General features: G+C 42.1%; 1 protein-coding gene across 1 annotated transcript in view; it reads right to left on the bottom strand.

Moving 5' to 3' along the window:
* Positions 1-1,523: 1,523 nt before the first annotated feature.
* TRIT1 (tRNA isopentenyltransferase 1) overlaps positions 1,524-14,824 on the bottom strand; it is an 87,556-nt gene continuing 74,255 nt past the window's right edge. Inside the window, exons 7-11 of the mRNA XM_072609940.1 lie at positions 14,391-14,503; positions 13,939-14,016; positions 6,875-6,984; positions 4,879-4,996; positions 1,524-2,471 (exon numbers count right to left, since the gene is read on the bottom strand). Of these exons, the coding sequence (XP_072466041.1) occupies positions 2,350-2,471; positions 4,879-4,996; positions 6,875-6,984; positions 13,939-14,016; positions 14,391-14,503 (541 nt within the window). The 3' untranslated portion in view covers positions 1,524-2,349. The remainder of the gene's footprint in view (positions 2,472-4,878; positions 4,997-6,874; positions 6,985-13,938; positions 14,017-14,390; positions 14,504-14,824) is intronic.

Genomic DNA, 14,824 nt, shown 5'->3' with positions numbered 1-14,824 from the left:
CTACTGTACCTCACTTTGTAACTTTCAAGCACTAAAGGAATTAAAGCACTTATTTTTCTCACTGTTCACCCCAAAACAGGACATAAGGGAGCATGGTCAGAGATAAATTCCCAGCCCCAAAGGGTTCTTTTCTATGAGTTTGGTAAAATCCATGGACCAGCAGTCACAATTTCACCTGCCATAATGTTCATGGTTTGGGAATCCTGAAATATTTATCAAACTTGTTAGGACAATCTAGTAAATTTCTAACATGAAGAACAAGATAGGGTTGAAATAGCAATAAACTCTCTCCTCTCTCTCACAGAGCACAAGTTGGGCTTGTCCCTGACATTTAAACCTTCCACTGGAGAAACTTAGCCTGGAGTCTAAGATGTGTGGGTGTTCGTCCTTTCTTGCAGAAGAAGACCATGCCATCAGAGAAATAATGGCATGACTTGCACTTGACTTTGTTTTGAGTGAGGAAGGGCTGTGCAGGTCACCAGTCTCACTTCTCCTCCAGAGACATCTGAATCCAGTGATCAGATATTCATCAGGATGAGGCAATTGGGGTTAAGTGACTTGCCCAAGGTCACACAGCTAGTGAGTGTCAAGTGTCTGAGGTGAGATTTGAACTCAGGTCCTCCTGACTGCTGCACTGGTGCTGTATCCACTGCACCACCTAGCTGCTCCGTACTAAGATGTGGAGCTGCTTGGAAGACTGAAAACAGGTGTCCCAGCTCAATACTTGGCTTCTTTATGCTAGCACCATCTCTCAAAAACCATGGTGGACAAATCACTGAAAGTTTCTATCAGGCAGGCCCAATTTTCTTTTTCAGACAGGTGACACACTGCACTGCTTTTCCTCTCCTCTCCTTCCTTTAACAATCCTTTACTTAGCACCCACTTGGTGCCATGACACTGTGCTGGGCCCTAGGAGCACAAAGACTCAGCCCTTCCATACTCTCCATCCACCCTATGCCTCTGCATAGACTATTTCCTATGTCCTTATGACAACATATTGCATTTCCCTCAGGATGGGCAGGAATTCAACACACTCCTGAAAGAGTAACTGGATATAACTTTGCACTTAAGTCAAACCACTGGTTCTCCTTTGCTTAAAACAAGTAACTTCCCCACTACCACCAGCCTCCTGATCCTAGCATTCAGGGCCCCAGTATACTACCTTGCAGTGGGTCCTATTCCCATTCTGTCCTCTTCATCTCTGTGGCTTTGCTCATACCACTCCCACATCTGAAATGAACTCCATTCTCCCTGACCCTCTCTTTTCCTTCAAGGCCCAACTCAGGTACCATCTCTTCCAGGAAGCCTTGCTTCACATGTCACCCACTATGCTGCTCACAGCCCTTTGCCCACACCTGTCCTGTGCATGTACTTCATTGTCCCTCTTTAGCAAATCTTGTTAAGAACAGACTCTGTGTCGTATAGATTGATGCGTATCCCCCAGTTCAGGGCCCATCACACAACAGATGCTTAATAAATGTGTGCAGGATGAATAAGGCTCCCAATACCTACACAACACAAAGTACAGTGATAATAAATTTTATCCCTAAAGAGACACAAAAATCAATTATCAACAGTTCATGACAGCTATGGAAATAAACCTATGTCTGAACAAGCCAGAGGACTTGGCTTTATCTGGAGCACCTCCTTTATTCAAACTGTGGAGCCAGGCTCTTAGTAAGGTGACAAGACAACCATCTCACAGCATGAGTATTCACATTTCAAATCTTCAGAGCCAAGGCCCTGGGTCCTTCCTACTGATAAGGAAAGAACTTTGAGTAGGCAGAGCTCCATAAATACAAAGGTCCTTGTTTCCTGGCCTTTGCTCGCATTTTCTTGATCGTAGGATCCCAGCCTGACTTCCACAACTACGGTAAAACGTTCCTAGTTAAAGGGCTAGAAGCTGGTTCAGCTGATTCAGTGATTGACTGTAAGACACCAGAGGGCCTTCCATGTACAGCAGGCACTCAGATGTTTGCTGAATGAATGAATGAATGCTTCATCACTCTGGATTAGGGAGCCTGGGGGCCTCAGTCACCCTCCTGGCCAAGCCTTTGTACTACTTGTGCTAATATCCTTCTGCCCCGAGGCCACCCTCTATTACCAGCCCCTGTGGAGGGACTGACATGAACAGCCAGGGCTACAAAGACAGTCCACTCTGTAGCCCTTCAGACCAGAGGCTCCCATCACTTCTGGAAGGGCCTGCGCTTCACCGCCTTCCCTCCTTCTTCTCCCATGCTAAGCATTGCTTTCTGGCCACTGAGGTCAGTCGGCCTGTGACCTGGTTGGCCACCTGCTTCTCAAATGAGAAATGTAATCCCTTGATCCCTCTGCTCTGGGGAACCCCTCTCATGGAGTTCTTTCATCAGGTTCAGGGAAATGGCTTTGACTTGGTGAGGTGGCAACAGCATCAGGATCCAATTTTCTTCTTTTCTTCAGCTGGTGCAGGTGTGACTTGGACTTTGTATGTGCTGGAGGCAAAGACAGGAAAACAAACAAAAGGCCATCAGTAAGATTTTTCTAAACCGCCTCCAGCAGCAATGGGGCTAACTCAACAAGGGGGGTGGGTGGGTGGTGTCTGGACTCCTTACTCAAGATAAGTAAGGAAACAAGCCTAACGTCTTTCTCTATTTGTTATTCTGCTTTCATGTGGTTCCATCATGCATCTTCTCGGAGAGCCAGGGCTCTGCTCCTCCTCCCCTTCTAGGGACATTTCAACCCTCCAGAAGGCAGGTCCAATTACCTAAAGTAGCACTTCTCAACAATGGAAAGGGGTCATCTGTTAGTGCTGGGAGGACTGCAGATGTCTTTTCCAACCAGCAATCCTGGAACCCTCTGGCCATGTTAGGGGAAACTGTACTACACCTATCAGTTTGCCACTCCCGCCCCTTCATCTCCATTTTTAGTTCAGGCCAGCAAGAGTCAAATTAAAGTTCTTCTCCATATCCAGCAAGTTGACTGTGTAGGGCTGGAGTTCTCCAAATAAGCAGCACCCCTGAATAGATGGCAAGTATGATCTCCTTCCAGGGAGAAAATAGACAGCATGGATCTGAGATCCCATTGAAAGCCTCAAATGCAGAAGGCTCAATCACCTGGTCTTATCCTAGGCCTCTATCCTGGAACAATCTCCACCCTAAAATGAGTTTAAGGAGTCACATTTTTAACAGCCTGTACATTACCAAAGAAAGATCATCTGGGAAGGCATGAAGACATGTACATATTTTCCTGTGCAGGTACTACAAACTGATCATTAGTAATGGTTTGAAAGAAATCCATAGTGCAAAAGATTAGGAAGTTCAGTTATCATCATCCTCAATCCAGGCCCTATGGCAAAGCATAGGGTTCTGGCTTCTCTTTTCACTGGCAACAAGAGAAGAAAGAAGGGGACTGACAGATGGTACTATAGAATGTCTTACACAACCCACCCTCACAAAAGCTCACAAGTGCGCTCCTATAAGAGGAATGGAGACAATCCCAAAAACGCTTTCTGCAGGTGGTACAACTGAGTTTCTCTACATCAGCCACATTCTCTTTTCTTCCCCTACCTCCGAATCTGGCTTGTGTAAAACCTGAATATGCCCTGTAACTGGTGACATTTTTAAGTGTAAACATACAAATTTGGAGCTCTCACTTTCAGACGGTGATCTGTATTCAGGAGCTACCTCTATTAGCACCAATATGGTATTCTCTCCTCTTCTATCAACACCACAGACCAATTACAATCGGGACTGCTACTGGCACCAGAATACCCTGCTAGACAGTAGAGGGTCTGACCCCATATGGCAATTCCTGTTTTCTGACAATGGAGACTAATTTATGAAATTACCACTTAAGAGATGGTAAAGAAGTCAATATGGGCAAAATAGAACCTAAATTTCACTATTTTTGCATTTTAAAAGTGGTTGTAATACAAGGATGTCCTGCCCAAAAACCTTCCAGTAACCGTCTCTATCAAAGTATAGTCTAACAGAAACAGCAGTGAACCAGGAAAACCTGAGTTCAAGCCTCAGTTTTGTCTGCTACTTCCGAGCTGTGTGAACTCTGGCAACTGACAGAATGTATGTAACTGGAAAGGTCCATCTATTTCAATCCTCTTATTTTATAACAGAGGAAAAACTGAGGACCACAAAGGTCAAACGGCTTTCTCACAGTCTAAGATAACAAAAAGACCCCTACTAACTTTAAATGGACTTTAAGTCTTCTGTAAAGATGATAACTTGAGGTAGTATCTAGTCCCACAGTATCTGCGCTAGAAGACAACTTCTAAGAGGGATCTAGTCCAAAGAGCATCTCTACCTAGACAGGAATACTCTGTAAAACAAGCTTTGACTATTCAGACTTAACTGAATACTCAAACAGTGGAGAATTCATTACTTATTACCCAGTTTCTCCAAATGTAAATGAGGTGTCCGAACTAAATGTCTTCTGGCTCTGACATCCTATGACTCTAACTTCATTAAAAGTCCATCTTCTTGTAGAGAGATGGGGCTTGAAGTATATATGTACATTCTGGTTTGCTAACTTCGATATGGGATTACTCTGGGCTTACAGAGACAGTCGAATTAACTGTCCAATGAGCGCCTCTGTGGTCTTGTTCAGAAGATCTTCATGAAATCATGTACAGGACATTACTAAAAGAATTTGCTCTCTATAATATCTACTTCAGTTCAAACCTGAAGTGACTCTGAGTTTTCTGAAATTCCAGATGAATTAACAGCTCTCCCAAGAAAGTCTGCTTTTAATTGTATCAGTTTTCATTGGAAAAAACTACCATTTCCAGAAATGATTTAGAAGCTACTATTCCACCAAAAACCTTAAAAATACCCAAGCTAAGAATTCTTCCACATCTCTTCCCCACAATTCCTTTATCAGGCTTACCTGCCCATTCACGGTCCCCAATGATGATTCTATCACACAGTTCACATCTGTGATGACTCCGCTTATTCTCAGTTACATCACACTGCAATCTTATGGGAATGGCTACAGGTTGCTTGCCCTGGGGAAAGCAAATCAATAAAAAAGCATTTGACTGAGAGATTTCTATTTTATTTTCAATTATCTGAGATAACAGCTCTGATTTCTATAGTGTTTCACAGCTTACAGAACACCTTCCTCACAACAAGCCTGTCAAAGAAGTGGTAATATGCATATTAATTATTATCTCGATTTTACAGATGAGGGAACAGAAGCTCAGAAAAAATAACTTACCCCAACCTGTCTCTCTTTGTTTCCTAATCAGTAAAATGGGGATAATATTTATACTATGTTACCCTCTTGTGAACAAAGCTTTCTGTCACCTTTTGAAACAAAGTTACTAATAACCCCTCAAAGTTTTACATAACTATGAAGTTATTGTTCAGGTATTATCCCAGTTCAGGTCAGAGACATGGTGGGAGTACTGATTCTGGCAACATACTTTACAAACATGATAAGTGGAGAGAGAAGCTAAAACCTGAAACAAGTCTACCAAGAGGAAAGACAGACGAAGCTCCAAAGTAATGTTTTGTTTCATTCTTAAGAGACTGATATGATCACAAAGAATAAAATGGGCAATTTTGATTACATAAATTGAAAAAACTTAAACAGAACCGATGCAGCTATAATAAGAGAAATGACCAGTGAGGGGATAGTAGTTCAGTACATATATCTAGTAAAATACAGGAAACTAATACAAATATAGAAAAAAAGGATATCTAAATGATATTCAATGATATCCAAATGATAAATGGTCAAAGAATATGAGCCAACAGTTTTCAAAAAAGAAATGCAAGGTATCAAATAAAGGAATGCTTTAGAACACTAAGGAGAGAAAGCAGATGAAGACAACGTTGAGGTTTGTCCGCAGAACAACAAGACTTGTAAAGAATACAAAAGATAGACAATCCAAATGAGAGGGGTTCAAGGAAGACAATCTAGGACAATCAACCTTCCCTGCTGGAGCTATGAATGAGTTCAAATGTTCTGAAAACTAATTTGGGACTATACCAGAAAAGTAATTGACTATTCATACCCTTTGATGCAGTGACACCACTAGTGGGCAGAGATCCCAGAATGAGATCAAGGATGGAAAAAAAGATCTAAAATGTATAGCAGCACCTTTTTGTGTTAGCAAAGAAACTGGAGGTAAAGTGGGTTCCTATCCTATGGGAAATGGCTGAACAAATTGTGGTACAGGGCAGACACAAAAAATTAAGACACTGTAAGAAACAATGGATACAGAAAAATTAGGGAACACCTTTATGAACCGATGCAGAGTGAAGCAAGCAAAACCAAAGGAACAATTTATACAATGACCACAATAATGTAAAGGAAAGTAATCTTGAACTCTGATTAATGCAATGACTAATCTTGATTTCAGAGTACTGAATATGAAACATACCTTCCCTCCATGATGGACAAAAAAATGTTAAATGATACATACTTTCTGAACATGGCTGATGTTTAAAAATTTGTTGCTTGACTATATGTTTTTATGAGGGTTTTATTTATCCTTTTTATCATTCAATTTGGGGTGGGGGAATTGAGAGGGAGAGGAAATAAGCACTTGTTAATGTTAAAAACAAAATTAAACTCCCCTTCCCTCCACCCACAAAAAACAAAAAAGGTTTTGCCAGGACACTTTTAAGTATAAAGATCTTTGTCTCAATGATGGATTGATTACAGACTAAGACACAGCCATGTATATTTTGTTTAACAATATACTTCTTGGTTTTGAGGAAGACCTTGGAAAGGGAAAACTCAAAAAGCATGGAGAAAGCACTAAAAACAAGCTAGCAAAGCTTGGTACCTTAAAGGCAGGTTCAAAGCAACAAACATCTCTCCTGAGGAAGGGTGTTCAGAACCCTATCCAGACATTAATACACCTGGAAGGTACCTGGATGAAGCTTCCCACAATCTGCAGAGCAGGTCCCAGAACTGACTCCTCCCATTTTAAGGCATCAGTTACCTCCAAACCATAAATTGGGGGCACATTGGGTCCAGGGCCTGACAAAAAAAGAGAAACTATTAGTTGCCAGAGTTCAAACCCAAACTAACCTTGCCCCAAACGTTCTGTGGCTTGATAATACTAAAATTCCTGAGACAAACATTCACTGCTCAGAATCCAATTCACACCTGAAGATAAACATGCTACCTTATCTTGAGGTCAAAAGGAAATAGCCTCAAGAGCTGTGGTCCACTTTGGGTATCTTAACATCAATGACAATGACTGCATAAAGTCCAAGACAGTCTGACTGACAGTAGCCCCAGCTGCCTGACTCCTAAGAGGTGAAAACTGACCAAGAAATCTGTGGCTAAATATATGCACACAAAGGAGGAATTGCCAACTCACCACAGCAGGAAACACACCATCAGCTTCTTATGCAAAAGGCAGTGTATGGTAGAGGAAGAAACGCCATTAAGAAGACCTGGTTTCAGCTCTAGATCCATCACTTATTACACGCCTGACTCTGTGCCAGTCACTTCCCTTTTATTTGCCTTGTTTATCTCACAAGGGCTATTATTGAGTCAATGAGATAACATATGTAAAAATGCCATATCAATATGAGCTATTATGATAAAGTAGGCATTTCTCCTATAAGAAATAGTCCCTGGAAAATACTTCTGAATGCCTTCCACTACCACGTCTAGGCACATGACTCCGAAATGTCAATCTCCAGTCCTGAACTCTCTCTTCCAAGTTCCAGAGCTGAATAATTCAATTGCTGATAGGATGCTTCTGCCTCACATGCACCTCACATTCAAGTTATCCCTAACTGGCTTATTATTCACTCTCCTACAACTATTGCCCCTTTCAGACACCATTCTGTCGGTGGCACCACCAATGATTCTCTCTCCCCTGGGGTTATCCTGTACTCTTCCCCCTTTCTTGACAATTACTGGTGAGTCTTAATGATTCCACCTTGGCAATCCCTTGCATGAAATGCATCCACTGTCTCTACCTTGGTAAAAACGCATTCTTCACCATCTACGTGAATGACTGCAAGAAACCTTTCTGGTAACCGAAAGCATACTTCCATTGTTATATTAAAGACATGTGTGCCCCAAGCCAACAACCCTAAAGGTTCTTCCTGTCTCTGATGTCAGGCCTTTTCAATTTATCCTTCATACCTTTGTTAGGATTAAACTTTTGGATAGATCTCGCCATTACTTCTGGTCAAAAATTTCCTGAAATTTCCCACTGCCCATGGAGCAAAGCTCATACTCCCTCTGATACTTAAGACCCCCCCCCCCCCCCAATCTAACACAACCTGACCTTTCTAACCTCATCTCATATTGTTCTCTCTTTCTACTTGTAGGTACCAGCCAGAATGGATCCCGAGTCTCCCTGTGTGCCTCGAGTTTTCTTATACTGATGTCTCTGTACTCCCATTTACCCCAGTGCCTGGCACAGTATTTGTTGTTGTTCAGTTGTTTCCAATTCTTCCTGACCCCATTTTGAGGTTTCCTTAGCAGAGACACTGGAGGGCTTTGCCATTTCCTTCTCCAGGTCATTTTAAAGAAGAGGAAACTGAGGCAAACAGAGTGAAGTGACTTGCTCATGGTCACATAGCTAGAAAGTGTCTGAGGATAGGACTGAACTCAGGACGATGAGCCTTCCTGATTCAGATCCAACCCCCTGCCACCACAGTTGATGCTTAATACTTACTGACTGTCTTTTTGCTCAGGTACTTCCCTACATCTAGAATGTCTTCCCTCCTTCTCTCTCTCTTTCTCTGTTCCACAATTCAGGCACCATTTTGTCTGTGGCACCATCAATGATCCTCTCTCTCCAGAGGTTATCCTGGACTCTTCCTCCTCTCTCAATAATTACCAGTAAGTCCTAATGATTCACCAATCCTTTAAATCCTGACCCAAGTAATACCTGCTCTACAAAGTCTTCAATGTCAACACTAACATGTCCTCAAACACCTCACAGACCACTGTTTGTACCTCTCTACAGCACTCACCAGTTATCTCTAACTCCTTAGCCTACTACTCTGTAATTCTCATAAGAGCCAGAGTGTTTGAATATCCTATTGCACCTGGCAGAGGGCTCTGCACATACTAGGAACTTAATAAAAAATGGCAATAGGACATGGAGTGGCAGAGAGTATGCCTCTATATTTATGATATTAAAAACACCCACACCCTAACACTAGTGGAAGTTTACTGCTAATGGAGACTGAGGCACCTACCATCAGGAGAGGTGGAGGCAGGCATCCTGGTTTGATTCAGTTGCAGACAGGCAAAGAGCACCAAGACCTGGACAAAAACATCAAAGGCCACATCGTGCCAACGGCTGGCAGGTGCTGGCCCTTTTACTGTGCCCACCACAAATGAGCTTCTTCAGAGAGAAGCCTGAGTTGCACCTGCCCTCCACCTGCCCTTCCAAGGAAAGGTGAGACTGGGAGGTGCGGGCAATGTCCACATTCCACCTGGCTTGGGGTAAGCTCTGCACCTGTTTCAGGGCCACTCTACACTCTCCTCTCCTCCAATCCTTTGTTAGGCTTCTGTGTCTGCCCTCGGCCCCTTTCCACAAGTGCTCAGCTCCCAGCTGCTGTCCATGGCTCTAATCCAAGGCTGAGCTCGACTGGGGAAGTCCCTCTGGCTTCCTGCCAAAGTGATGTCTCCCCAACAGAAGAGACCCAGGCCAATAGGATGGGCTCCTGATCAGGAAGGCGGCTGTGTCTTTCACTCTGGCGCTGCATGTGTTTGTGTGCAGGAGAAGCAGACATATGACATGCTACGCCATCAACTCCATATGCTTCAAAAGGGTGAGGGCAGGGCCAGAATTCTATGGTTTTTCAAGATTATAAAGTTCCAGCAATGAAAAGTGTTGTCTGTCAGAAAATACTTATTTCAGGAAGTCAAGGATATTGGGAGAAGAGAAACTACAGCAGAAGTTTGTGGTATACCAAGTTTTCATTCTAGCTAATGACCAAGTTTCTCCTGCCTAACTGGAGAAACAGTGAAAAGAGAGAAAAAGAGTAGAGTGACCAGTGTGCCTCAAGGCTAGAAAGTCATCTCTGACTATCAGGGGCCAAATGACAGTCTGTAGATGGGGGAAATCACTGAATTAGGCAAGTCCAAAGAATGTCTAAGAGCCCAAGGCACATCTGCTCAAAGGAAAGCACCACAACACAGTAGCCCAAAATAATATCCCAAATCAAATAACATTTTATTAAAGTTGGTGATTCAAATACAGATGGATTTCAGGCCCTGTGCTCCTTGCTAGGGTTAAGAATGAAAAATGGCATAGCCCCTATACTCCAGACCCTATGATCTAATGGAGGAATTTGTGGAGAGAGATGAGGTAGGATGTGACAGGGCGAAGAAAATCCAGGAAGAATACACTAAGAAAATCTGAGGAGGGAAAATTAATGAGAGCAATAGCTTCTGGGCTGGGCCTATAAAGAAAAGAGAGACTGCTAGGAGAAATGTTGAATCCATGCTGGATGAAAATGCATTCCCTCAGCTGTCCTTATCTATAAAAGAAAACATACTGCCCGAAGCCAAAGAGTCTGTTAAAGGTTATTTATTCAGAAGCTACCCTGGCACACCCACCTACAAGTTGTAAGGTGGTTTCTAACAAGCTAAGCTTCTTTTGGCCTGCTGCCATATAACTTCTGACACCATGCTGATGTTGCTCAGGTAACTGAGTTGTTGGCAGGGATGGAACTACAATTTGCTGCCTAAACTACCAGAAAAACTCAGAAGGCCTAGTGTTAGTATGAATAAGGAATGGGAAACCTACAGGAGATTCCAAAGGCTGGACAGCTTAAATTTCTGTAACCTTCTAAGGACTGTTCACTCTTGACTTTGCAAAGGAATTCCTTGGCAAAGATGAAATGTTAAAGGGTAAAGTTCTTAACTTGGGGGTTTGGGAACTTGTTTTCTAAAACATATTTTGATAACAATATTTCAACATAATTAATTGGTATCCTTTGTAATCATTTATTTAATGCATTTAAAAATATTCTGAAAAGTTTCTTTTCACCAGACAGCAAAGGGGTCCATGACATAAAGGTTAAGAATTCTTGTTCTAGGGTAATAAAACTTAAGCTTAAATTGTGATTACATTAAATTGAAAATCTTTTGCACCAGTAAAATTAATGCACCTAGGATAAGAAGAAAAGGTATTGAGTGGAGGAAAAACTTTTTTATCAAACATTTGTGATAAGGGTATGATATGAGACCAAGATTTACCCCCATAAGATACGAAAAAGACAAACCATAAACTATTAACAACCATATGAAAGATTGTGCCAGATCATTAATAAATAATAATAAATAAAATAAATAATAAAAAGGCAAAAAAAATTAGAAATCAACCCCAAAGTGTCAATTCATACCTAGCAAATTGGCAAAGATGACAGAAGATGGGAATGGCCAACGTTGTGGGGTTGTAGAAAGAAACGTAGGAATATACTCTTGGTAGAGTTGGGAACTGGTACAACAATTCTAGAAAGCAACTTGGAATCTTGATAAGAAATTAACTGACCTGTATATGCCCTTTAAAGCAGAGGTTCCACTACCAAGTAGACCTAATTTCACTGACACAGAAAACACTTGGATGAGAAAACTGCCCTACCAAGGCAGGTTGACACTTTCTCTGCAAATTCCTGTCTTAAGAGAAAGGTTTGGAGCACCGAAAGGTTAAAGGACTTGACCAAAGTCACAAGCTCCGTATCTGTCAGAGGTGGGATCTGAACCCAGGTCCTCCTAACTTCCGGGTCAGTTCTCTATCTTTAGATTCCCTGTGTGGGAAGAAAGGACATGTTTGGAAATGATGGTGATGTAGAAACAATTACGTATCAAGTTGTTGGGTTTTTTTTTAAAAAAAGCTTAAATTGGTACATATTTTCCTGTCTCTGTCCTATACGTTTTGGCAGACTATCCATCACAGTATGATGAGGAGGAGACAGACTTCACCTCTGAGATATTTTTTCCAGAGGTAGCAAAATCTAGAGAATGAAAATGTTTCACATGTGTATACAACATCTCCTCAGGCATGCACTGATCTTCAGGCATCACGCCCATTTGACACAATCTCAGAGAGGTAAAGAAATTGGAATAAGGCGACATGGCTGGTCATCCTCTGCTTCTTATCTATATCATTTGTGGTAAGCCAGTTAATGGGCTTGGGCCCCTCATCTATGAAATGAGAGGATTGTACTAGATGTCCCTTCTAGTTCTAGACCTATGATTCTATGACTTGAACCCAATTATTCACTTCAACAATGGCTCTCCCATCTAACACAGGAGAGTGTGGTACACTGGAATGGAATGAGTGAAGAATTTGGAATCATTCTCCACCCCTCCATTCTCCCGCCTCCAAATTCCAATCAAATACCAACTACCCCTTCCAATGGACCCTCTGAATGCTTATTCTATTGGCAATAAATTTCTCTTCATCCTAAATCTTTTTCTCCCCCAAGCCTTTAATCTGCTACTGAACCCTGGTTCCCTCCTGATGATAAAGCCTCACTATCCACCTTTCCAGTACTGGTTGCACCTTCATTCACTCAAGGAATACTTCTAGTTCTATGCTGACATCTCTAGATTCTCTCCCCACCTCAATCACCTAGTAACCTCACCTCCTTTGAGGTTGATGCAATTCATTTCTACCCCGCAATCAAAATCTTCACTTGAACCTTCCATCCCTGCTAACTATCATCCTATATGTCTTCTACTCTGTATTGCTAAACTACCTGGAAAAGCCATCTACAAAAGCACCTCCACCTTCTTTCCTCTCGCTGTCTTCTTACAAATCTGGCTTCTGACTCATTATTCCACCAAAACTACTTTCCAAAAGTACTGATGATCTCTTAGCTGCCACATCTAATGGTCTCTTCTCAATTCTCATTATCCTCAAACCTCCCTGCAGCCTATGCCAATGCTGATCACCCTTTTCTTTATCCTTTCTCCTCTAGGTTTTTGGGACACAATTTTCTCCTGGTTTTCCTCCTATCTGTCTTTCTCCTCTCTCTCCCCCTTTCTGTATCCTCCTCCAGATACATGGGTGTCTTATATAGGGTTCTGTCCTGGGCCCTTTTCTCTTCTTTATGCAGCTTGGTGAGCTCATCTGTAAGTTGATGATTCTCAAATCTACCCATTTTAATCCAACCTTTCTGCTGACCAATCTCACATAGCCCTTTTAGACATGTCAAGTGAGATGTTTAGTAGACATCCTAAACTCAACATGTTCAAAGCAGAACTAATTATCTTCCCCCCTTCCCAATCCAAGCCCAGACTATTGTAATAGCTGCTAGTGGGTCTGCCTGCCTCAAGGCTGTCTCCACTCCAATACATCTTCCATTCGGCCACCAAAATAATGTTCTTAAAGCACAAGTCTAATAATGCCTTCCTTTCCCCTCCCCCTCAATAAACTTTGCATCCTATTGCATCCAGGATCAAAAGCAAAATACTCCGTTTGACCATCAAAACCTTTTATTACCTATTTGTGTCTCTTTTTGTATCCCCAGACATTAGCACAGTGCCTAGAACACATAAGTCACTCAATAAATGTTTACTGAATGACTGACTGAATCAGGAAACTCGAGATTTAAGTTCAAATCCCAGCTCTAACACTTAGCAGCTGTTGACCATAGCAAATCATTAATATGTGTCAGTTTTATCAGCAATAAAATGGGGATAGTACTTATCAGATGTGTACATGTGATACACACACACACCCCCCCCTCCGATGTGTACATGTGACACACACACACACACACACACACACACACACACACACACACACACACACCTCTCACAGGATTGTTGTGAGGAAAACACACAAACCTTTAGAAGCAAGTGCTTCAGAAGTCAATTATTGCATTTTATGAAAGACTGTAGAAGTTAAATTTCATTTACTATAGCCTGCTAAAAGTAGAGATAGCAGTAACTCTTCTTCAGTATGAAAGATTATACGATAGGCTAGTACAAGGAACTTACGACTCAAGAAGCGGTTTTTAACCCATTTGTTTTGTTTCCGAGCATATCTCTTGGTCACTTGTTTTAGAGCCTCAATACCTGAAAGCAAATAAGACAAAGTAAGTTAAGTAACCAGCATCAACGTCCTTAGGGCCCACTAAACAAAGTCTCAGAACTTGGGATCAGAGAATTGATAGCCCTTGGACAGCAAAGAAGCACATCTGAGCTCCACTGTACTAAGGTTCCAGGAGACCTCATTCCTAAGAACCCTCAGGTTTGAGGACATGGCTACTTTGACAGACTGGAGAAATGTCAAGGGCAATGGATGGAGTCAGACTTCGAGAAAAGGACCTTGCTCAAAACACCAAACAGGAGAGAATTAGTGCTATTACCTTCATTTCTCCCTGAGCTACCAAGCTTGTATTATCAATCTTGACCCAAGATTCCCCAGGATTGAACAAGAAATGTCATACCTTTCGTAAGGAGAAGTTCACTGGTTTCTGGACTGCACTGGTCATCACTGATCAGGTATTCATGGAACTCCTTAAAGCCAATGGACTGAAAGATGCCATGCTGGTAGTTCTGGCTGGGAAAAGAAAAGCAAAAGAGAAATGATCTTCTTTTCTTTACTGAGGTTTTCACTGCCCTCCCTTAAAAAACATTCCTCAGAATGTCTTACACGTTTTAGCACCAGAGAAACTCAAGAGCGGAAAAAGAGCTCAGAGACTCTCTAGCTGAACACCTGCACAGGAGCATCCTCTAAAGTAGCTCTGACAAGCAGCCAGACGGCCAGTGCTATATCCAATGATGAGGATCCCACTACTTCTGGCATCTGTACCATCCACTTCTGTATAGCCTTGTCAGATTCCTTAAATCTAGTTCTTCTTAACTCTGCCTCTCTGTTACT

Source organism: Notamacropus eugenii, chromosome 5, assembly GCF_028372415.1.
Source record: "Notamacropus eugenii isolate mMacEug1 chromosome 5, mMacEug1.pri_v2, whole genome shotgun sequence".
Lineage (NCBI taxonomy): Eukaryota > Metazoa > Chordata > Mammalia > Diprotodontia > Macropodidae > Notamacropus > Notamacropus eugenii.
This window is presented reverse-complemented; position numbering and strand designations above follow the sequence as displayed.